At 47.1% G+C, this 23,785-nt stretch overlaps 1 protein-coding gene across 23 annotated transcripts in view; it reads right to left on the bottom strand.

Annotated features, from left to right (window-relative positions):
- Window positions 1-506: 506 nt before the first annotated feature.
- Svil (supervillin) overlaps window positions 507-23,785 on the bottom strand; it is a 198,827-nt gene continuing 175,548 nt past the window's right edge. For 22 of the 23 annotated variants that reach the window (XM_006525789.2, XM_011246877.3, XM_011246879.2 and 19 more), the window contains 12 exons: window positions 22,198-22,373; window positions 20,748-20,892; window positions 20,090-20,366; window positions 16,074-16,225; window positions 13,929-14,034; window positions 12,929-13,136; window positions 11,092-11,225; window positions 5,114-5,269; window positions 3,679-3,822; window positions 2,703-2,827; window positions 1,545-1,700; window positions 510-1,454 (listed from right to left, as the gene is read on the bottom strand). In XM_006525789.2, coding sequence (XP_006525852.1) covers window positions 1,368-1,454; window positions 1,545-1,700; window positions 2,703-2,827; window positions 3,679-3,822; window positions 5,114-5,269; window positions 11,092-11,225; window positions 12,929-13,136; window positions 13,929-14,034; window positions 16,074-16,225; window positions 20,090-20,366; window positions 20,748-20,892; window positions 22,198-22,373 — 1,866 coding nt within the window. In that variant the 3' untranslated portion in view covers window positions 510-1,367. Of the gene's footprint in view, window positions 1,455-1,544; window positions 1,701-2,702; window positions 2,828-3,678; window positions 3,823-5,113; window positions 5,270-11,091; window positions 11,226-12,928; window positions 13,137-13,928; window positions 14,035-16,073; window positions 16,226-20,089; window positions 20,367-20,747; window positions 20,893-22,197; window positions 22,374-23,785 lie in introns of all 23 variants that reach the window. The other variant, NM_153153.3, reaches the window with a different exon arrangement.

Raw genomic sequence — 23,785 nt, 5'->3', positions numbered from 1 at the left:
TTAACAGACATGTTAAACTAGACTAAGCAGTTGGTGACAGGCAGAGTTGTAACAACTCACGGTGCATCTGCAGTGCAGGTTCAACTCATGGTTTTGTCTTTTTTCAGTTTCTAGTAGTGCTGGGCATTGAACCCATGCCTCACACATGCCAAGCAAGCACTCCCCACCGAGCTATTTACCCTAACTCCATAGTTTATATCTTAACACCTTACACATCAATTCACACTTGGAGAAAAGGCACTGAGATCTTAAAGTGAGTATCGATGCAGCTGTGGTGTTAAGAACATGTTCAGTGTTTAGAGCAAATTTATGGGTCAAGTGTCTGCCAGGTCTATTTAATCTTATGTCCTGCCCTGCGTTGAAGTTCAGAGTCTCAGGAGTTGGCACCAATGCAGCACACTAGTGTTTGTTGGACAGCTACATAGTGTCCGTCCCCCCCCCCCCCCCTTACAGGAATAGTGCCCCACCCCATGAACAGGCTTGGAATTCAATGTGAACTGATCAATGAATTGGGATTACTTTGATATTTTATTTTGGGATCCTGTGCCACAAAATGACATGTGTAATGTTTACAATGGGTATGAGAAATTGAGATGTTTTTATTTCTACTGAGAATAAAGCTGTAGATAATATTCCAAACCAGCATCAAAAAAGCAGAGCAAACTTTTCTGTATATAAACTGTACATAAACAAGGCACTATACATTTCTGGGGGGAGATATTAAGGTAGAAAGGTTGATTCAAATAGATTCTTCAGAGTTCACACTAAGAATACAAAGTCTTTGTTTGCTTTAGCACCGGAAGCAGAACTTAGCACAAGCCAGACCTAAGGCTGAAGGAGGCACTCCTGAGCACGGGACAGACTGGTGGTAGGCTTAACTCAACAGAAGCAACACAGTCCTCTAATATTGTTTTGACACCAAAGAAAACAGTTGCAAGTGAATGAATACATATTGCTTTGTTAAATACATACTTGATTTATATGTGTTTATATAAATATATATATATATATTTAGAATTCACAAACTATCAAAATAACACTTTATAAAGAGAATTGCTTTAAAAAAGGCAGTGCTGAGCCAGACCAGAAGGGTAGGGCTGCAGCGGCCACTGAGGCAGCACTTGGCTGAGGGGAACGGAAAAGACACTTTTCTTTTCAGTTCACCTGAACTGTGGAAAAGAACAATCAGAAGAGTTCTCTTATACATTTACAGAATGCTCAACTCTAGAACAAGCTGTAGGTTTTGAAAAACTCTGATTCAAAAATACTTTCTTCTTTGACAGAAAAAACTACTAGTCCAAATATGTATCTCCATTCATTTTCGGGTCTAGCGGCAGCGACTTCTCTGTGGCCCTGTCATCTCACCCTCAGAATAGGCCCTTTGACTTCTTCAGGTTCACTTGCTTCCAGGTGGGCAGTGCATTGAATTCATCTCTGGACATGTCGAGTGCAAACTAGAAGAGATGGAGAAACTCCCAGTGAGTGACTGAGTAAAAAGATGCTCTCCCAGTGTGTTGTCAGCATCCCACACAAGGGTCACTCACCTCAAAGTCTTCATCTGTGAGATAAATCTCAAGCTTTAGAGGGTCGACCCCCTCTGGGAGTGGCCTGGCAAGCAGATCTGCCAGTGGATAGATGGTTTTACAGAGCTTGGCTAATACATCTTCCACCAAGGTGATCTGGTTGGAAACTTCAGTATCCTGGAGACGGAGCAGAGTACATTTGAGCAGACAAGTGCTATCGCTGGAGCACACAGACTCCCAGCTCTGCCCTGCCTACGGCCTGGGGAGGGCTGAGTAAGGCGTCACTCCATTGTGGAGTGGGGGCTCTGGATGTCCTGGAATCACCTCCTACCCTTCATAGCTTTTCTCCTGTACTAAATTAAGCCTGTTTCTGAACTACTTCCAGAAGTAAATGAATGAATGTTTAGGGACTCAGATTACCCATGAATGGACAACAGAAAAAGATTATTGGACCTGAAATCAAATCACTAGATGCTTACACATAGTGGAATTTGTTTGAACATATTTTAAAGTAATTACGTTCAGAAGAAATCATGCCCTCTCCCCTTCCCCTAGGACCCATTTCTTAATCCACAAACAAGGTAAGGGTGAGGGTGAAGCTGCGTAGGGGAGTCTGTGCCTAGAATGCATAAGGCCCTGGATTATGCACACACACACAATCACAGACAGACAGACAGACAGACACGCACACAGTAGGGGGAGAGATGCTCTGGGAAAACCATCTTTATCCCTTATACTTGGGTCTGGGAAGTGCTGCTTCCCTTTGGGCAGTTGGATGGCGTGTGAATGAGCTCAAGTTCAAGCTATGGGGATGAATGTCAGGGAGAAGCAGGTGTGGTGCCGAGCCCATTCGGGTCTGTTCCTGTGAATCGTACCTCACTTGGTGGCTCAGAGATTCGAGGCAAGTGTTGTATGCCTCAGCTCCTACACTGGTACAATGGAGACAATAGTAAGATGAACACTGATGTACTGTCCTGGTAATTAACTGAGAAACCAGATGTGCTGTGCCTTGCCAGTGAGCCTTAATGATGAGCTTGCTCACCATCATGCACTGTTCCCCCATCTCCTGCCATGCCGATGAGCAACAATAAATGCAGAGATACCAGGGCAACCTCTGTCTTGGGCTTAGACTGAATAAGGCAGCTGCAATGCCTGTAGTCCTTGGAGCCCCAAGCTCACCATTTCTGTGATTTCAGCAATGTCTTCTCTGTGTTCCCAGCTGGGAAACATGTTGGTGAATGTCAGGGGCTCTAGCCCAGCATGAATAAGGTAAGACTTGGGGGGTGGCCTTTTGAGATTCTTTCCTGTGGGAACACAGAATGCACATGTCAGTGGACCCAAAGAGTCTGTCCTGCTTTTTCTCAGGCTCTTCCCATTTTCCTTCAGAACTCTTGACTTCCATGTTTAGAACTCGGATCACAAAATACTTAAAGCAACACACAGGTGCTGTTTATCTGAAAGGTTACTACCCCCCACCTCCTGAACCTGGCAAAACGTTTCTGAACATTTTGGGGGGACAGAAGGCTGTCTGGAAACTCCCACCAGGTATGTCTGCTTCCCTTTCATTTGCCTGGAGGACAAGTTTCGAGAGCAGGTGACAGGCGATGGCAGCATCTTCCAGGTGCCGTGAGCATTTGGTGGGATTTGGAAGGCTGTTCACAAAGAGCTTTCCATGGCAAGAGTCAACTACACACACACCGGGGCATTAAGAGAGCCAGTAAACTATCAGCATGTAGACAAAGCATTAGTTATGGGCATCCATGTTCTGTAAAAGGTCAGATTCTATGCTAGGTAGGAAACTGTTTCGGTTGTTGTTATCATTGGATATGATACCAAAAGAAAGACTGGCGTTGGCTTTTAGCCAGTTTGGGCACGATGCCGGCATTGCCTGAAGAGAGAATGGTGCCATGGAGGTCACTTAGCCAGAGTGGTGGCAGTGCAGGTGGTTCCACAGTACACCTGTGGGTGGCCCTGTCATTTGAAAGGGAAATATGGACTCTCCTTTGTTCTAGTAGCAGAGAATGTATTGATCCTAAGATTGACAAGCCTCCAGCAGTTTAAGGGGGAGTGCTGGAGCCTTCTCAAGGTTGCAGGCATCTCAGGAAGGACATGGTTAGGCCTGTGGGGACTTCCCACCCCTTTCTCCTGCCCTTACCTCGGCAGTACTGCAGGACCGTCTCCATGGCACTCTTCCGGTCTGAGGCCCAGCGAATGCGGGCAGAGCCGGTTATCTTGTTTTCAGTGGGCCACCAGCCTTGCCAGAGGTACACCTCGTGATGGTTGTCAACAAGGAAGAGAGCTGTGAGGTAAGAGCAGAATGAGGCCATGAGGGACGCCTTCACTGCTCAGCAGAAGCCCTGCTGCTCTGCCAGCTGTGCCCACAGTCCTCTCGCCAAGGTTCAGACCGATGGGTCAGCCGTCTCTGCACACTCATCCCCGAGCTTAAACTCTGAAGGCCCGTAGCAGTGTGAGGAGGTGACCCAAGAAAGGCCTCTTGGCTTCCCTTCCTTGCCCAGCTCATCCAGATTGCTAGTGGTCTTTTCAAATGTTCAGGGCTCTGCTGTTAGCCACCTCTGGTCTCCAAAGAGCTCACATCTGGCTTGGCCTCCACCCTCACGATGGCCTGAGCAGGGATGGTTTTTTACAGGGACGTTAACTTTGAACAGAATCTTCCTGGCTCTTCTTCCTTGTCTTTAAGCCTCCGTCTGACTCTTGCTTTGAGTGGCAAATGCTATCCAACTTGTCATCTCAGTGGCCCCAAGGTCCCTCTTGATGTGTATTTTGGAATTGCTTTAAAAGTCAGTGGTTGTTAATGAGTCCAGAAATGCAAGGGCAGGGAGTAACCTTTTCTTTTAGATACTCGAGGCTGTTGCCCATAGTGTGCCCATAGTATGATGTATGCATCTGCTAAGATCTGAGCTAGTGGTAGGGCGACTAGTGTAAAATAAGGCTCCAGGCTCTGGACAACTATGAGCTCATGGACTTGATTGGCAGGAAAATGGGAGGGTCTACAGAACTCATTTCCTTTGCATAGGTTTGAGTATTAAGGTATGGCTTGGTGGGAACACTTCTGATCTTGGAATTGGGAGACCAACTCTGCAACCTTAGCTCTGCTGAGAGCTTGCCCATGCATGTCCCTTTCCTTAGCCTTTCCGGATCCTTTGTAGCTGGAGTGGCCACATGACATCTTCTGGCCAATGAGATAAAGCAGAAACATTTACTGGTGCTAGAAGGTTGAAAAAAAAAAAAACTGCCCCTTTCCTGTTTCCTCAGTTTTGAATATAAACATGCGAGCTGGAGTAAGGGCAGCTCACAAGGGGCCATGAAGCAAAAAGTTGGAGGGGAAGGCAGGGAGAATGGTAAGGACATCAAGTGGTGCTGTCAACTGGCTCTTTGATGTAGGAAGTAACTGAGTTCAGCTCTTGATACAAAGTTACATGGCTGATTTTCTTGTTTTCTTTTGTGGTGGGTGGATAAAAAGAGATGCCCTAAGCAAGTCTGCTAGTGGTGTAGTTGGCAGATAGGAATTGCTTACAACGAAAGAGAAAGAAAGGCTTCCCCGGGGCAACCACGCCCCCTGCAGGGCATACCTGGCTGCGGCGCGCTGTACAGGTCCTCCTGCAGGAAAGGCATGGAGCTGACGGCAGAGGGCGCTTGTGCGGGGTACACAAACTCTGTCGCAGAGAAGTCTCCGGAGGAGCTGCTGAGGATGAACAGGCGGGGCGCGAAGTTAAAACTTCCAGGATCTTCCAAAGAAAAGAGAACAAAGCTAAGGACACCATATGGACCAACTTCCAGATGGACTGAAGGTAAAACATGAAACAACTCAAAGAAATAGAGGGAAATCAGCAGGATTTGGTTTATATATCCTCATTATAGGAAGTCTGTTTTAGTTATTTTTGCAGTGTTGGGTATCAGACACAGGTTTCCACCATGCTAGGCAAGTACTCTACCAATGAGCAGTGACTAAAGCTCTCTCTCTCTCTCTCTCTCTCTCTCTCTCTCTCTCTCTCTGCACAAAAGACAGATACACACACACACACACACACACACACACACACACACACACACACAGAGTAAGCATAAAAGATCACCCCAGCTCAATCAGAGACAGTGTTTTCCTGGGGTACTGTGCTCGGTTTATGAGTGTTGGGGAATGTTCCCTTTTGATAATTTCTGCTAAGAAAGTTGGCCCAGTGTTCTGGGGGACAGTGGTTGATAGAGGAGTCTCACATCTAGAAATCCGCCTTAATTATGGACAAATAATTAATTTTGAGGGTATGCTAACCACACTATTGTATAATAGAGAAAATATTGGCCATTGCTCCCCAGCTGTGGAGGAAGTGTAGGTAGAGTGGAATATATCACAGAATATTTCAGCAGATGGCCACACCACTCAACAATGGCCTCTGCTGTGCAGCTTTGAGGTCCAGGTTCCAAGACCACAGCTGACGGTAACTCCTCACATTCTCATGTCTTATAAACATCTCTCAGTAGGCACTGAGTATCAGCCACTGCCTTCGAAGTCTCCCCATCCCACCCTGACTGCTGAGAACTGGGTGTCTCTATGTGGCTCAGAGCTTGCTGTCCAAACCCTCCTGATCTGGTGGAGACACATGTTCTCCTTAGGGTTCCCATTACTTCCTTTACTGTAGATAATGGCCAAACCCAACAGCTTGCCATGTTCTTGCTCAGCTCAGATTTCCTTCCTTTTTCTGTCAAGTCATCCCAGCCTAGAGGTACTGTGTGGGGAGCCGCCCTCACATTTGCCGTTAAAAGATGGCGCTGACATCCTGTGTTCTAAGTGGTAAACAAATAATCTGCGCATGTGCCAAGGGTAGTTTTCCACTACATGTGCTCTGCCTTCCCCGTGACGACAACTCGGCCGATGGGCTGCAGCCAATCAGGGAGTAATACGTCCTAGGCGGAGAATAATTCTCCTTAAAAGGGACGGGGTTTCGCCATTCTCCTTCTTGCTTTTGCTCTTGCACTCTTGCGCTCTGGCTCCTAAAGATGTAAACAATAAAGCTCTTGCGCTCTTGCGCTCTTGCCCTCTCTCTTGCTCTCTTGCTCTGGCTCTTGCTTCTTGCTCCTAAAGATGTAAGCAATAGAGCTCTTGTGCTCTTGCTCTCTGGCTCCTGAAGATGTAAGCAATAAAGCTTTTGCCGCAGAAGATTCCGGTTTGTTGCGTTCTTCCTGGCCGGTCGCGTGAATGCGTGTAAGAGTTGGTGCTGAAACCCGGGACGAGAAGACCTGGGACGAGAAAACCCGGGACGAGAAAACCCGGGACAAAAACTACCATCACTGGCGCAAGGAAGATCCCTCATTCCGGAACCAGAACTGCGGGTCATGGTAATAAAGTGTTCCCATAAAACAGACTGTTGAGAAGGATCCAGCCTGGATTCAGAACTCCTCAGCTGGGGAATGGTGGTAATGAAGTGTTCCCGCAACACAGACTGTTGAGAAGGATTCAACTGCGTAAATTCAGAACTCTTCAGCTGGGGAACAGGGTACCCGTAAGTATAGCTTTACAAGGTAAGTCTGGTCTTGAACTTTCTAACGAAATTCAAGATAGTCTATCAGAAGTAAAGTGGGAAATAGCTTTACAAGGTATGTTTGGCCTTGAACTTTCTCTAGTGTTAGGAGCCTTTTTGTTCCTTTTCACATGTTATCAAGCGGTTAAGGCAGGGCTGAAGATTCTGGATGAAATTCAGGGCAATCTATCAGAAGTAAAGCGGGGAGAGAGAGTAGGAGCAAAGAGGAAATATGGTACACAAAATAAGTATACAGGCCTTTCCACGGGTCTTGAACCCGAGGAAAAGTTTAGGTCAGGTAAGAATACCTGGGGAGAGATTAGAAGGAAGGAAAAGAAAAAAGAAAAGAAAAAAGATCAATTAGCGGAGGTCTCTAGGAGAAGGAGTCTATACTCATCACTAGATGAGCTCAAGGAGCCAGTTCTTAGTAGTTCTGAATCAGATGAAAAGGCTATTAGGGCCTGGAAGGCGCTCTCCCGAGCAGGTGAAGCCACTGGACAACTAACAAAGATCGTCCAGGGACCTCAGGAGTCCTTCTCAGATTTTGTGGCCAGAATGACAGAGGCAGGCTCTTGCAGCCTACAAGGTCTTATTGTCCACCCTGGAGTTGTAGATCAGGATTATAAAGGAGAACTTCAGGTTCTCTGTTCTTGTCCTCAAGTTGTCTTTTCTATATCACAAGGGGACAGAATAGCTCAACTAATAATTTTGCCAAGCCTACATGGCTGTTTTTCCTTCCTCTAGTATTCCTCGAGCTGCCAGAGGGATCGGTTCTACTGAAAATGATTCTGATTACTTAATAATGCCTTTAGATTGTTGTCAAATTTTATCTACTCATGTAGGGGTAAACCCTCGTGGCATCAGGCCATTACAGGTCTGGCAAATGGATGTCACGCATATTTCCTCCTTTGGGAGAAATCAATATTTACATGTACATTGACACATGTTCTGGCATCATGTTTGCCTCTCCGTTAACCGGAGAAAAAGCCTCACATGTGATACAACATTGCCTTGAGGCATGGAGTGCTTGGGGGGAAACCCAAACTCCTTAAGACTGATAATGGACCAGCTTATACATCTCAAAAATTCCAGCAGTTCTGCCATCAGATGGACGTGACCCACCTGACTGGACTTCCATACAACCCTCAAGGACAGGGTATTGTTGAGCGTGCGCATCGCACCCTCAAATCCTATCTATTAAAAAAGGGGGAGTCAAGGCTCTACCCCGAGTACCAAGAGTGTCTGTGTCTATGGCACTCTTTACACTCAATTTTTTAAATCTTGATGCTCATGGCCATACTACGGCTGAACGTCATTGTTCAGAGCCAGATAGGCCCAATGAGATGGTTAAATGGAAAAATGTCCTTGATAATAAATGGTATGGCCCGGATCCTATTTTGATAAGATCCAGGGGAGCTGTTTGTGTTTTTCCACAGAATGGAGACAACCCATTTTGGATACCAGAAAGACTCACCCGAAAAATCCAGACTGACCAAGGGAATACTGATGTCCCTCGTCTTGGTGATGTCCAGGACAACAATAACAAAGAGAGAGCAGCGTTGGGGGATAATGTCGACATTTCCACTCCCAATGCCGGTGATGTATAATGCTCAAGTATTCCCCTGCTTTTTTACCAGTAACAAGGAACTGGGTTTGGCCTTGATTCAGACAGCCTTGGCTCTGTCTAGACAGACGACTGACACCATTAACACATTGTCAGCCTCGGTGACTACAGTCATAGATAAACAGGCCTCAGCTAATGTCAAGATACAGAGAGGTCTCATGCTGGTTAATCAACTCATAGATCTTGTCCAGAAACAACTAGATGCATTATGGCAAATAGCTCAGCTGGGATGTGAACAAAAGTTTCCGGGATTGTCCGTTACTTCCATTCAGTATGAGAAATTTACTAGGGCAGCTAATTTGTCAAAAAGTCTTTCTCAGTATATGTTACAGAATTGGATGGCTGAATTTGAACAGACCCTTTGGGAATTGAGAATTGCCATTATTCAGGTCAACTCCATGCGCTTGGACCTGTCCCTGACCAAAGGATTACCCAATTGGATCTCCTCAGCATTTTCCTTCTTTAAAGAATGGGTGGGATTGATATTATTTGGAGATATACTTTGCTGTGGATTAGTGTTGCTTCTTTGGTTGGTCTGTAAGCTTAAGGCTTAAACTAGGAGAGACAAGGTGGTTATTGCCCAGGCACTTGCAGCTCTAGAACATGGTGCTTCCCCTGATATATCTATGCTTAAGCAATAGGTCGCTGGCCATTCAGCTCTTGCACCCCACGAGGCTAGTCTCATTGCACAGGATAGAGTGAGTATGCTTCAGCAGCCCGAGAGAGTTGCACGGCTAAGCACTGCAGTAGAAGGGCTCTGCGGCATATATGAGCCTATTCTAGGGAGACATGTCATTTTTCAAGAAGGTTGAGTGTCCAAGTGTCCTTCTCCCCAGAAAAAACGACACGGGACCAGACCAGGACCCCTCTGGGTGATGAGCCTGGGAGGAGGTTATGTGTACGGCTCCTTTACCTGCACACTGGGGATTTGACCTCTATCTCCACTCTCATTAATGTGGGTGGCCTATTGCTCTTATTAAAAGAAAAGGGGGATCTGTGGGGAGCCGCCCTCACATTTGCCGTTAAAAGATGGCGCTGACATCCTGTGTTCTAAGTGGTAAACAATCTGCGCATGTGCCAAGGGTAGTTTTCCACTACATGTGCTCTGCCTTCCCCGTGACGACAACTCGGCCGATGGGCTGCAGTCAATCAGGGAGTAATACGTCCTAGGCGGAGAATAATTCTCCTTAAAAGGGACGGGGTTTCGCCATTCTCCTTCTTGCTTTTGCTCTTGCACTCTTGCGCTCTTGCGCTCTGGCTCTGGCTCCTAAAGATGTAAACAATAAAGCTCTTGCGCTCTTGCCCTCTCTCTTGCTCTCTTGCTCTGGCTCTTGCTTCTTGCTCCTAAAGATGTAAGCAATAGAGCTCTTGTGCTCTTGCTCTCTGGCTCCTGAAGATGTAAGCAATAAAGCTTTTGCCGCAGAAGATTCCGGTTTGTTGCGTTCTTCCTGGCCGGTCGCATGAATGCGTGTAAGAGTACTGTGCAAGCCCTGTCTTCCCACAGGGCTGTGCATGACTGTCCTGGTGGGGATGAGCCTCTCTTTTCCATGCTCACGCTCTTCCATGACACAGCATTTTTATTCACAAGAAAATAAGTCGTCTACAGAGTGTGGCTTAGCTTCCTTTTTAGATGACGTTCTCCGGGAGACCTACCCTTGTCTTTATTCACTGTGTGCTGTACACAGCATATGCTCAGTAAATTTTTATAGTTGTATGTACAGGAGGCAGGGTGTATGTGGTAGACATGCATGTGTGAATGCATTCGTGAAGAGCCAGAGCTACCCAGTTAGACTGGGGATAAAGTCCCAGGAGCTCTCCTGCTCTTCTCTCTAGGTTCTAAGATTTCAAGGGTGCACCACTGTACTGGCTAGTTTTGTGTCAACTTGACATAGGCTGGAGTTATCACAGAGAAAGGAGCCTCAGTTGGGGAAGTGCCTCCATGAGATCCAACTGTAAGGCATTTTCTCAATTAGTGATCAAGGGGGAAAGGCCCCTTGTGGGTGGGACCATCCCTGGGCTGGAAGTCTTGGGTTCTATAAGAGAGCAGGCTGAGCAAGCCAGTAAAGAACATCCCTCCATGGCTTCTGCATCAGCTCCTGCTTCCTGACCTGCTTGAGTTCCAGTCCTGACTTCCTTGGTGATGAACAGCAATATGGAAGTGTAAGCTGAATAAACCCTTTCCGCCCCAGCTTGCTTCTTGGTCATGATGTTTGTGCAGGAATAGAAACCTTAACTAAGACAACCACCATACCCAACATTTTTACACGTGCTCTGGGGAATCGACTTGGGTCTTCCTGGTTTCATGGCAAACGTTTGCTGGGGAATCATGCCCAAACCTCAATAAATGTCTTGTGAGCAAATCCGTGAGTGAGCTGAGAGGATGGACTCTGAGGGCCGTGGCGTTAGTTACCTTGAAGCATGCAGTCATAGGCCTTTCTGTCCCTCCTCCCCAGAGCGTCCCAGAATCCCAGGGGCTCGGATCCTTCGTCACACTCATGTATTGTCACGTTGCTGCTGCTGTGCAAACCTGCTTCCAGGGGACATCTGCGTGGGGAGACATGATGGAGGTTTATGGACGCCTGGGGAGTGTCTGCAGGGCACTTACTTATTCCAGACTAAATCCACGGATGACTTCACTCTCTAGCTAAAGAAAGCAATTCTCACTGATGAACAACAGTATTCTGTAAAAGTTCCCCCAGCATTTGTACTGGAGGAAGAGGGGCCAGTATGCTCCAGGGAAGAAGATAGAGCTATATATGTTATGAAGACAATGTTCACTTCTATATCTAACACACGGTGTCTCTCCTAATTGTTCTCTGCTGCTAGAACATAAGCTGCATGAGGAGAAAGACAGATGAATTTGTTCACTGATGACTGTCTGGTCCCTTCTTTGACACCAAGTAGTTGTTCAGTAAGTGTTTACCAAATGAATAAATGAATGAATTCATTGTCAGTTTGCCTTTTTCTTAATGGACCAAGTAAAAAGCTGTTTGGGGGCATGAATCCTATTGGATCCCTCATGCAACATCTTTTAAACTTTACTCACTTCCACCATCCACAGAAGGATGTTCTGAGAGTCCAGTTTCATCTGCCTGCCTGCTGGAAGGTCACTTCTCTTCCTTCTCTTTGCCCTTATGACCAGCACTGTCCTTCATAGGAGTAGGGAGGAAAGCGGATCCCACTGCTCCACTTCAATGCCCACAGAAAGGGCTGACTCAAGTTGCCCTGTGCTGGTATGTGATGGAACACTCCATTTTAAGGAAGGAACCTAGCTGTTCTCAAGGAATTGAGGCTACCCAGGCTGCTGGTAAGAGCAGAGACACAGTGGCAGACCCCCCCTCTGGCTATGCTGCTCCTCCTGAGGCCCTTGCCCATCAGGAAGACCCCAGGAGAAAACCCAAGCAGTATGGTCCCCAGGACTGGCCTGGAATCTGAGAACTCACTGCCATCTGCTGACCTGAAGCTGGGCTCCCTGCTTTCTAAAGATAGGACATGTTATACTCCGAAGTTTTCCCCTCCCCCCCCCTCCCCCTCCCCCTCCCCCTCCTCCTCCTTCTTCTTTTTTCCAGACAGGGTTTCTCTGTGTAGCACTGGCTGTCCTGGAACTCACTCTGTAGACCAGGCTGTAGAACTCAGAAATATGCCTGCCTCTGCCTCCTAAGTGCTGGGATTAAAGGCATGCGCCAGCACTACCCGGCCCTCAGTTTTTTTCTTTACTTTTGCCCTCTCTGCCATTCCAATATTACACACACTGAGACTCCTACAAGACACCTGCACAGGCCTATTTAGCAGCATAGGCTGCAAGCAGAATGCTCAGAAGCAAGGAGCACTTACAGAAAGAAGCCAAAGTGTGACTATGCTTGCTGGGGACATCTGCCTTATTGTTGCTGTCTTTTCATATAGTATATGAAATTTTACTAAGTAACCCAGGCTGGTCCTAAACTCTTGGGTTAGTCTGTCCCTCTTCCCTTAGCCTACTGGGAAGCTGGGGCTGCAAGGATCCACCACAGTGCCTGGCTCAATGATGCTTTTTACAGAGGCAGTCATGTTCTCAGAAAGCTGGAAAAACCTGCAGATTGGAGGCTTCCGTGGAGCTGCATATCCTCTAGACTTAGGTCAGCCCTGGCTGTAGCTCCAAAGGTCCCTGGAGTCACTTTAAATATATGGGGACCCCCTTGTTGGGGTCCTGCCCTGCCTCTGCCTGCCTGCATCCTTCTGGGATCCGCTTGGTGCAGAGCGACACTCACTCTTCCTTGATCTTATTTGCTGCAGTCCTTCCAACCTCCTTCGTATGACCTTGAGCTTTGCATCCATGCCACAAGTAGATGAGGGCCTTGTTTATATTCAGAACGACCATGGAAGTCCTGGACCTCAGACTGCTGCAATGACAGGCCACTTCTAGCAAGTTCCCTTCCATGGGCACCTCTCCTCGCACACAATACAGTCTCCATTCACCTGCAGGGACAGCAGCGGACAGAGCTATGAAGGAGCAAGCACAGGAGGAGTGGCCCTTTGGGTGCCCTGTGTGCTGTCAAAGACATATGTTGTAGGGATTGCAGGACCAGAGGCTGAAAACATGCTGAGCATGGACAGCAGTGGTCTAGAGTTATAAACAGGTTGCCAAAAGTACACATGGCAGGAAAAAAAAAATTCCAAGATTTACATTAAATAACTAAAACTAAAGAGAAAAACACTAAGGATTTAGTGATAGGGTGCTTGCCAGTGAAATTATTATTATAGGAAATCCACTGGTTTTTAATTTCCATGAACAGTGTAGTTACTGAGAATTCATTTCAAGGCCTCCCACAAAAAAAGGGCAGATCAGGAAATAAGTGGTATGCAGGGTGGGAGTCCCCACGGTGCTATATCGGGCCAGCATCAGGCAGCTTTCAGTGGGACAGGCACAGCTATATGAGGTTAGACTTACCTTAAGGTTTTCAATTATATATAAATGTAATTATAAAATATATTTTAATTATAAATATATACTTTAAAATTAATATGTATGAACGTGTACACATGAGTGCAGTACTTGTGGCTGCCAGAGGGGGCGTCAGATCCCCCTGAAACTGGAGTTCTATGTAGTTGTGAACTGCCTGATTACTGTGGGTTCTCTATAAGCCCAGTGTGTGTTCTTAACCACCTGAGCCATCTCTGCAACCCCTAGACTTACTGAAAGATCTCCTTCCAAAATACCTCCATGGAAAAGAGACAAACAGGGACTTGTAGCACTAGAAAGTCACTCACTTTGCACATTTTCTTCTTCCTCTTCCCTCCGTCCGGAGTGCACCACCATACCCCCTTGGAAACACTGAAGGAAGCAGGGTGGCTCCTTTCCCTGCAGGACCTGGACCTTTAAATTTAAACATGGAAAACCAGGTCAGACAAAGGGGCTGTCAAAGGCATGAGAGTAATACTTGCCTGTTTCAGGGAATCTGGGCACCACCGTCTGGACACACAGAATATCCCACTGCCTCCTGAAGCTAAGTAGGATTAAAAGTGTAATGCGTAGGGCTTCTTTCAAAGTATTTCCTAAGATGTGTTTTCCCATAATATGAAGGTAGAGAAGCTATACTCTGGCACCTCATGCACCCTCTTTCACTGTTTTTCTGTCATGGAATATTCTTCAGAGTCACGTAACTTCTGCATTTTCATGGTATCTTATGTACAGCTATAATGGGATTGAATGTGTTTAACAAGGTCCACCTCTCAGAAGAGCTGCTGACTTAGTGAGTCTGGAGTGAAGCCCTTGCTGTAGCATCTGTGGTAGGTTAGGTCTTAAATGCCTTTCAGGACCATCCCCTCAAGGCTCAGCTTCCCCAGGCTGCACGCTAGGAGGCTGGGATATCCAAGAGGTGGGTAGGGCCTTGTGGGGAGTCCTTAGGTCACTGAGAGTATGTCCTTGAAGGGGGTTATGAGACCCTTGCCTCTTTTTTTCCATCTCTTTTGCTTTCTGGAAACGAGCCAAGCGGTTTCACTCTTAAGATGCATTTCCGCCATGAGTTACTGCCTCCCTACAAGCCTAAAGCCAACATGGCCAAACAACTGTACCAGAGAACCAAAAGCAACACTTCTCTTTTTAAGTAGATCACCTGGGGTGTTTATCATAGCGACAGGAACCAGCATTATACCCTCGTGTGGGGTGACATCCTCCTCCCTGAATACTCTGTTCTTCTCTCATCACTTGCTCTCTCTTTGGCAGACTCCATCCCGTACAGAAGGAATGGCATCCAAAAAGGTAGAAGCATTTTCCACCGTAAGCTATGTTACTCAGTGTAGGTCGACTTCACATGGACAAGCAGAGTTTCGTGGTGGCACAAGGCATGTGCCGTTTACTGGCAGCATTGTGTGTCTATGATGATCTTCCATGTGTTGGATTGAAATAAGAAATGCTCAGAGCAGAATGATTAACCCCAAACTCCAGGTGTGCTTTGAATCCAGGGTTAAAGCATGTTCACTTATGGCTTCTATAAAAACAGGCAGCTGAAATCAACCACTGTTTGGAATAAGCTGAAATGCCACTGTTGCTAAGGTCTACTTCTAAAATATGATCTATAGTGCAAAAATATTTGTTCTGTCTTAAAATTATTTTTAGGGCACATAATCAGTTCTGAGAATGGCAGAAAGCTGAGTGAGCATGGCTCGATTTCTAGAAAGCATTTTTCTGCTCTCCTTCCTCATGCTTCTGCCAATTAATGATTCATGGAGGATGGTAAAAATACCCACCTGTGGTGTCACATGTCCCCAAAGCTTCGGAGCCAGCTCTCAATCAGTGGCACTAGTGGATGTAACGTAGGGCACAGATCATTCAACATTAAACCATCCTGGGGCCATGCCTGGGATGCAGCCCAACAGGACTGTGCTGCCGAGCACGCACAATGCCCTGAATGTGATCCCCAGAGCTGAGGCCAGAAGCCCTCGGAAAACACCCTATAAAGTCTTTATGCTCCAAGTGAGTTGGGATTTCTCTCTTGCTCACTGGGAACAGATGTAAATACGTAGACAACAGTGTGATTTTCAGCTATGGAAACAAGGTACAAAGGGGGCTGCGGGAAGGGAGGAGGTTTGCCTGAGGCTGAAGGTGACAGCTGAGCAGAAACTTGATTGGCTGCTAAGGTCCTCAGGCCCAAACTGTCCTCCAGCATGGCTGCTCCCAGACAAGAGATTTGGGGCCGCTTTGGACCTGCTCCCTTTGAAAAGGGAGGGAGGCATCTCTTTGTTTTGTGAGAAACTCCTGGTTTGGGGCTAGGAGGAGAGCTTTCAGAACACAGGCCCTTGTCCTCTCTGGGTTCAGCACCTGCAGGCTCATTTCTTTGCAGAGGAGACCGCAGAGAGGTAGGGAGAAGTGGAGGGGGGCAGGGTTGGGGTCTGCAATGGCTCCCCAGAGCTTACCTGGGCCCCCCTCTCTTCATCCAGTTCTACTGTCATGAGAGCTGACGTTCCCTTCTCACTCACGGTCGAGTGCCGGCCTTGCCAGAAGAAATAGACACACTTCTCTTTGCCAGCCACTCTCACCAGGTGCTCTCCCTTTTGTCGGCTTCCCACTGCAGACACAATGGCAGAGGGTGAGGTGAGCTGGAACACCAGAGGGGCAGCAGATAAATGGCCGGGCCTCGTCCCCAGAATCTGTGATGGAACCAAAGTAAGGTGCCATCTTTTTCTTAGCTGACGGATGGCTCCTCTGGGAAACCCAAGATAAAATGCACATCATCTCAGGCAGAGGCATGTTCCCTCTGACCCCCCCCCCCCCCCCCCGCTGTGCTCGCACACACTCACTTCCCTACATTCTACCTCTCTTGTCAGAGGATCAGCTGAGGGAGAGATGATGCTAGCAACAGCTAGAGGAGCTTCAAGAGCAAAGGAAGCAACGTGGCTCATTATAAAGGAATGATGGAGTCTGATTCCCCTCTCTTCAGGTCCCAGAGGTGAGGTAGAAGCGTGTTGTACCACCTCACGTTCTCTGCCCTGATGTGCTGTGTAGCCACGGGCTCTGAGCAGTGCCTAAAGTACACTGCATTTCCTAAAGCAAACATTTTGACTAGTGTCCTTTGAACAGTTTCCTCAGTACACTCAGACTTAGTTCTACACAGAATAACTTCTTTTCAATGTGTTTGATTTTTAACTTTAGTAATGAAAGGTTTATTAGTAAGTACACCAGACTACAGTCATTACAACTCAGATCCCTACATTAGAGTGTTGATAAGACACCATCAAAGAACTTTCAAGAATAAGTTTTTTCTGGGCTATGGAGATAGCTCAGTTGAAGGATCCAGGTTCCGTCTTTAGAACCCATGCTAAGTGGGGGGAAGAAGCCTTGTATGGTCGTGTGCAATGTTGGAGAGATGGAGACATGTGGATCCTTGGAGCTTGCTGGCCAGCCACTTAGCCCACTTGTGAGCCCCAGGCCAGTGAGGGACCCTGTGCAGAAAAAACCAGAGATGGTGGATAGTGCTGAGGACAGCAGTGAGGCTGCCCTCTGGCCTCCACATGTACACACACACACACACGCACACACACACACACACACACACACACACACACACACACACACTCACACAGAGACACACGCACGCACACACACACACACTCACACACACACACACACACACACACACACACACACACACACACACACAAGAGCAATGCTCCTACAGCTTCTATTTAGCAGTTAAAGCCAGGAGAGACGAGGACTGCTCCTGATCAAGCCTGGCACCAGAATCCAATCTCCTGATCATCTCCAAAGCAGCCTGAATCTGCCTCTGGGGGCCACACCCACAGAGTTTATGCCCCCATGGCCCCCAGGACATAGACCACGCTGCACCCTGCAAACAGTCACTGGGCAGGACACTGACCTAAGCAGGCTGGTGAAGTTGTCATTTTGCTGGTAGAACGCTACTGGAGCTATTGATAATGTGCCACCAGGCTTGGGAGGAAGACATGCAGTATGGGGAGGGATTGCTTGCCAGCATCACTGTTTCCCGGGGTGGGCGAGCTCTGGTCTATGAAGGCTGTGGACACCCGAGATCCTTGGCAGTACTAACTCACTTCATTCCCTCTCTCACTCACGACTACCTTGGTCTCATGACTTAGAAGCCAGGTATAAAAATGACTCAATATATTATACTGTTCCTTTGTCTCCTATTAAATTTACAGTTTCCTTTCTACATGATGGACGTGTTTGTCCCCTCCTCTTGGGCAACTACAAGTCATTTCAAACTGTTCAGTGATTTTGCTATGTCTGGTGATAATTTCCACGGGGGGGGGGGGTGGGTTCCCAGCAACTACAATAAAGACGGGTGCCAGGCACCATAGTAACGCATTAAACCCCCAAAGCAGCATGCACAGGGCTGGTCAAATGTTCTCTGGGTCAGGTATTGCCTTTCTAAGAAAGAAACCAAACTGAAGCTATTTTGAATAAAACTTCCATTTTGAAATAGGTCAAATAAAGTTTAAGTTCCCAAGACCTCCCTGGGTAACTGCCAGACTGGTCAGCAAGTAAGACATAAATGCTAGGCAAATCTTCCTGCTACAGTTGAACAACCCAATCAGTGGGAACAGGGTAAGCGTACCACAAAGACATGCGCCTAAGGAAGTCCCCTATCCTTAAGTCTTGATTGGTGGAGAAAAGTAACTTTAACTTGGCACAGATGTTTGTGGTTTCCAAGCTTAAAAGCTCAGTAACATTTGGCTCTCGGGTGTGGTGGTGGTGGTGGATATGGAAGTTCAGCTCCCCAGTTTATTCTGTGGCCCGGATCTATTAGTAGCAGTTTGATTACAATAAGTTTTGCCATCTGCATTGACCTAGTATGCAGACCCCATAACACCTTCCCCATTTTCTGAGAGAAGCCAGGCCCCAGAGAGGTTGAACAGCTTTACCCAGCATGCCTAATTGGTAGGCAAGGTTCTGAGCTTCCTACTCCAGCTGTAGATTCAGACACCTGTGGTCTCATTCACTGATATAGCCTCTGTAGGAAAGACAGATCTGATGACTCTTAGGAAGGAGGGGACAAGAAGTACCACCCCCACCACTGCCTGGAAGGAGGCCACACCCTGGAGCCCCAGTTCTGCTTCTGCTTGTTTAGGAGACTCCAGAAGTTTAGAGTGCAATGGGGACCAACCCTGAGCCAGTCGGCCCTGCTGCTCCCTACATTCCTTAGCAGGGTCAGGCCCAACCCCTCTGCAGGATGAGGCACAGTGGGGGCATGCCATAGTTGGCTCTAAAGAGGGAAGGCAGACTGAAGCCTGCTGCTCTGCTCTCTACTAGCCAGGTGGATGCCCTGTCCTTCATCTGAGAAGTCAGGACAATGACAGCTGCTGTGAGGGGCATGGACAGACCCCAGCATCTTGCCTGAGGTATCTAGTCGAGCTTAGCTGCAGAGTACTTCACCAACACCTGTAATGACCTCAATACCCAGGAGGCTGAGGCAGGAAGATTGAGCCAGCCTGGGTTACATAAGTGAGATCCTGTCTTCAAAACCAAACCAAACCTAATCAAGATGAGTCCCAAAACCCAAACCTCATAAATAAAAAAAATTTTTGAAAAGTTAGTCCACTTAATATATATTATCCCAGATCCATGAAAAAGAGTTAGTGTTCCTATCTTCAGGGGAGGAGGAGAAGGAAGAGGAGGAGGAAGAAGAAGAAGAGAAGGGGGAGGAGAAAGAGAAAATATGTATGCCAAGAGGTCAGAAGTAGAGTCCAGTGCCATTCTTTCTCCACCTTACTTTTAGAGTCTCTCACTGAACCCAGAGCTCACTGACTGGATACACTGAGCGGCCAGTGAGCTCTGGGGATCTGCCGTGCCTGCCTCTCCAGTGGTGTGGATACAGTTACCATGTCCACCCAGCTTTAACGAGGATGCTGGGGATCCAAACTCAGATTCTCATTCATGTATGGCAAGGACTCGCCCCATTGAGTTATCTCTCCAGTCCCAGGAGTTTATCTTGATTGAAGATGAGATACAGAACCTTCAATATGCTACGGTGACTATCCTACCACGGAGCTGCACCCCAGCACCTCCACTTTTGCACCCCAGCACCTCCACTTCTTAAAAACAAATCTTAACTGTGCATTCCGTACCTCGCTGAAGCACCGTTGAGTTGCTGTTTAAGGGACTCTAGTACGCTGCACTCAGTGATTTCTTTACAGCACACAGGCCACATGTCAATACCATGTGGAAGCAAATCATGACTGGAAACCTCTTGGGGGTATCACAAGAGTGAAGAGCATGCACACTCCAGTTTGTTTTGTTTTTACAGGCGGCCAGGCATCCCACTGTACTTCTCTCCTGGTCCTTACCTGCATATGGCTAGATCGCCTCTTGTCTCCCAAGGTGATGCAGGGGACCCTGCCTAGGGTGGCCTTCCCAGCCTGCTGAGCAAGAAGAGCACGTGTGCATGCCCACTGACCTGCTGTACTTGCCATGTACTTCCACTTGACCACATAGGCGTCCCCCTCGTGGAACTGCCCGATGCTCTGCCTGGGGAGCCTGCTGTAGTCAAATTCCAGAATGTGCCACACATCCACAGAGACAGTGGCAATCTCAAACTGTCTTCTGTCATCTCCTTCCACCAGGCCATAGCCACGGCCAACGTTCACCCCATCTAAGATGGTGCCAGCTGTAATCTGGGGCGTCGCCACCATCCGTGTCACATCATAAGGCTTGACGTCGGCCCTCGGGTCATCCTACAGAGAATAGAGATGTTCAGATTCCCCTTCACTGCAGACAGACATCTTTGGTTACACCCAGCGCAGTTTGGAATGCTTTTCTTTACTCTTTGTTGTGGTGTTGGAGGAACCCAGGGCTTGGTTGCCAGCCAGACCATCGTTGTCACCAGCCCCATCATAGCTGCTAATGAGACAGTGAAGACATCTAGCTTTCATGGCATCTCGGGGTATCTGACTACACTTAGAAGGCTATGTAGAGTTAGCATCTGAGGATCCCGACAGTGAAAGTGAGACTGGAACACGGAAAGCATCTTGCGTCATCACTAGTGTGTCCTGGAAGCTTTTGCCACCATGGCCATTTTTGCTGGTCTCTGCTTGACCTGCTCTCATGGACTGTACCTTCTGCTGGACAACTTCTCCAGAATTCTTCTCTGTGGGTCTCTTCAGCTCTGTCCAGTCAAGGAATTTCTCTTTGAACAGAATAGTCTCATTGTGCTCCGTAACTCTTCCAAATATTGCCCAGTCAGGCCGTCCTTGTCCTTTCCTGCAGCATGGGAGCAGATAAGAAAAGGGCCTAGACTCAGCCAAGGCAGCTGTTGGAGCACCCACAAGACACTCACACCCATCACCAAGCCTCAGCTGAGTTACTCTGTAGCTCTCCTCTGCAGCCTTGCTGAGATGGCTATAGATGCAGATTCAGCTTTGGAATCTGCTTTTTACAAGCTGTGAAATGGAGCAGGAGACACAGTAGTTTGTGGTGAAGGGCATGGCTCTGGGAGTGGGATCTGGCCTTCTTTATCTACTTCCTCTCGTGACTTATGAGCTGCTCAGGGCCTAGTTATCTCAACTCAAGGCTGTCAGCTGCTGTGTGTCAAGAGGGGCTGGGTGCACAATCTTGGCTGCACCTTCAAGTCTAGGGAACCAGCATTAGTCTATCTATATAAAGTACTCTAGGCTTTGTCTCAGCCCTTTAAAATCTTAGTTCTTATAGTATTAATCAGTATTTGCTTAAAGATTTAATTTTTAATACATTGATTAAATATTTAATTTTTGTTATTTTCTTGTTTTTTGTTTTTTTGTTTTTTTTCAGACAGGGTCTCTTATTCTGTAACTTGAGTTGGTGTGGTACTCATGTAGCCCAGGACAGCCTTAATCTCATGAATGACCTTGTGCCTCAGTTTTCTGAGTACTGGGATTACAGCTCTGGCTTTAATTATTGGAACTAACTATTAATAAAACCAGTTACTGGATTTTAAAGGGAGAAACTATGCAGGAAACTTGAAAGTTGTCTCACATCATGCCTGTTTCTTATTACATGATAGAAACAGTTTTAAAACATTTGGAGGGACTAGTAGTTAAAAAAAATTAGTGTAAGAATACTTTTTAAACTCACGATCATCATTCTAGATTCTGTACCTACTCTGATGATTTACCCAAATATTTTTCAAAAGTCTAGTACATGGGTAATGTTACGATCACACTCAGTCTTTCAGTACAGATCCTCCTTCCCTCAACCCCAGCACACATGAAGACCACAGTGTCAGGGGCTCAGGGCAGGAAGACACATTCAGAAACCCGGGAAATACTGACTTACCACAATCAGACTTATCACCCTGACATGACATGCAGGGGTGGCGGGGTCGTCGGGGTGGATGAGTGAGTGGGGTTGAGGAGTGTTCCTAAAACTACAGCCTCCAGACTCATGAGTTAGGTGAAAGCTAACCCTCCTAGGCCGCAGCACGTAAGCATTTCCTAAATCTGCGGTCTCTGTATGGAAAGCAATGTTAGATGCCTGTGTGAAGAGCAGGCATGCACAAGACCAATGTGGGCAGGCGGGCAGCAGGGGCACCTGGGAATGAGCGGGTTGCACTCTCCGGGGTCCAGGGGGTTGATGTCACAGTTCTCATAGTCAAAGGTTCCGTTCCATAAGTGCTTAGCCAGCTGGAATGCTATTTTCCGTTGTGCTAACGTGACTTCCTTCCCATGCCACACGTAAACTTCACTACCAAAGTCAAACACCAGGACCTGGAAACAGCACAAAAATGACGCATGAACTTCAAGGCAGACTCTGGGGCTCCAGCTCAGCTGATGACATCATCTTCTGAACGCTGGCACCACCCAAAGCTTTAAATCAAGTTATGTAAGGACCTCCCTGTCTTCCTTCCCTCCTCTCTACCTAGCTTCTCCCTCCTACACTCACTCTCACATACCCTCTCACTCACTCATTCATTCATTCATTCATTCATTCAACACTCACGGCTTATCACACACATAGCAGGTGCTAAGGAGCCAGCACTGTCCCTCCTGTGTGCAGTTCTAAGACTCTTCGGGGCAGACATCATGCCATTCTTACCTTAGGTGATCAGTGCTGAGTGTCTGTAGAATGAATGGAATGCTGTTGTTCTGCCTATTTCCCCCACTCTGAAGTCTGTCTTAACTCTCAACTAGGCTCCATTTCATCTCTTCTCAAAATTATTTCTTCTTCCGTGACTTTTGTTCCCATTTAAGTGTCCATATACATCATACCCTCGGTATAGCTTTCGATGACACTCTGCTCAGTTTATTATTAAAATACATTATTATATATTTGAATGTATCTACACTGCATAAACAGGGTGCTCTGGGATAGAGATGGGTAAGGTGGCCTTACCAGCACAGTGACCTTACTCTGCCACTTGCTCCTGCTTGCTGTTGTCTTAGTGGCAGAAACAGCTACAATCTCTACATTTTGCAGGGGTCACAGCAGCAACAGTTGGCTGACTGTAGCTGCACATTGAGAAACAGATACCTGGACACGCTCTGCTCCCCATACCTGCTGCTTCTGCCCTCTGCCTGTCCTCAGGCCTGCCCTTGGAAGTTTCTATTTTCTTTTCTGCCTTTCTTATTTCCTTGGGGTGGGGATTCCACACATAGATGAGACCACAGAATATTTGTCTCTTCATGTCCAACTTATTTCACTTGGCTGGTAAGCTATAGGGGTATTTACTAAAAGTTTTAAAATTAGATTAGTGTTGTGTATGTAGGTAAAATGTAAATGAACAATCTCTCTAGTCAAAAGACAGTATTGCTAGAAGAGAAAATATGGAGCTGGAGAGGTGGCTCAGTGGCCCTTCCAGAGGACTCAGGTTCGATTCCCAGCACCTACGTGGTGGCTCACAGTGGTCTGTAACTCCAATCCCAGAGGATCTGATGCCTCTTCTGGTCTCTGTGGGCAGTATATGCATATAGTATAGAGATATACACACAAGGAACATAACCATACTTATAAAAATTAAAAAAGAAAATCTCATGACTTTTAGAAAGAATATCACTAATTAGTTTGTGTGTGTTCATGTGTACACACAAGGAAGTCAGAGAATAATTCAAGGGAGTTGGTTCTCTCTGTCCACCGTGTGAGACCTGGGAACTGAATTCAGGTCTCCATGGTTGGCAGTACA

This window comes from Mus musculus, chromosome 18 (assembly GCF_000001635.26).
Source record: "Mus musculus strain C57BL/6J chromosome 18, GRCm38.p6 C57BL/6J".
Lineage (NCBI taxonomy): Eukaryota > Metazoa > Chordata > Mammalia > Rodentia > Muridae > Mus > Mus musculus.
This window is presented reverse-complemented; position numbering and strand designations above follow the sequence as displayed.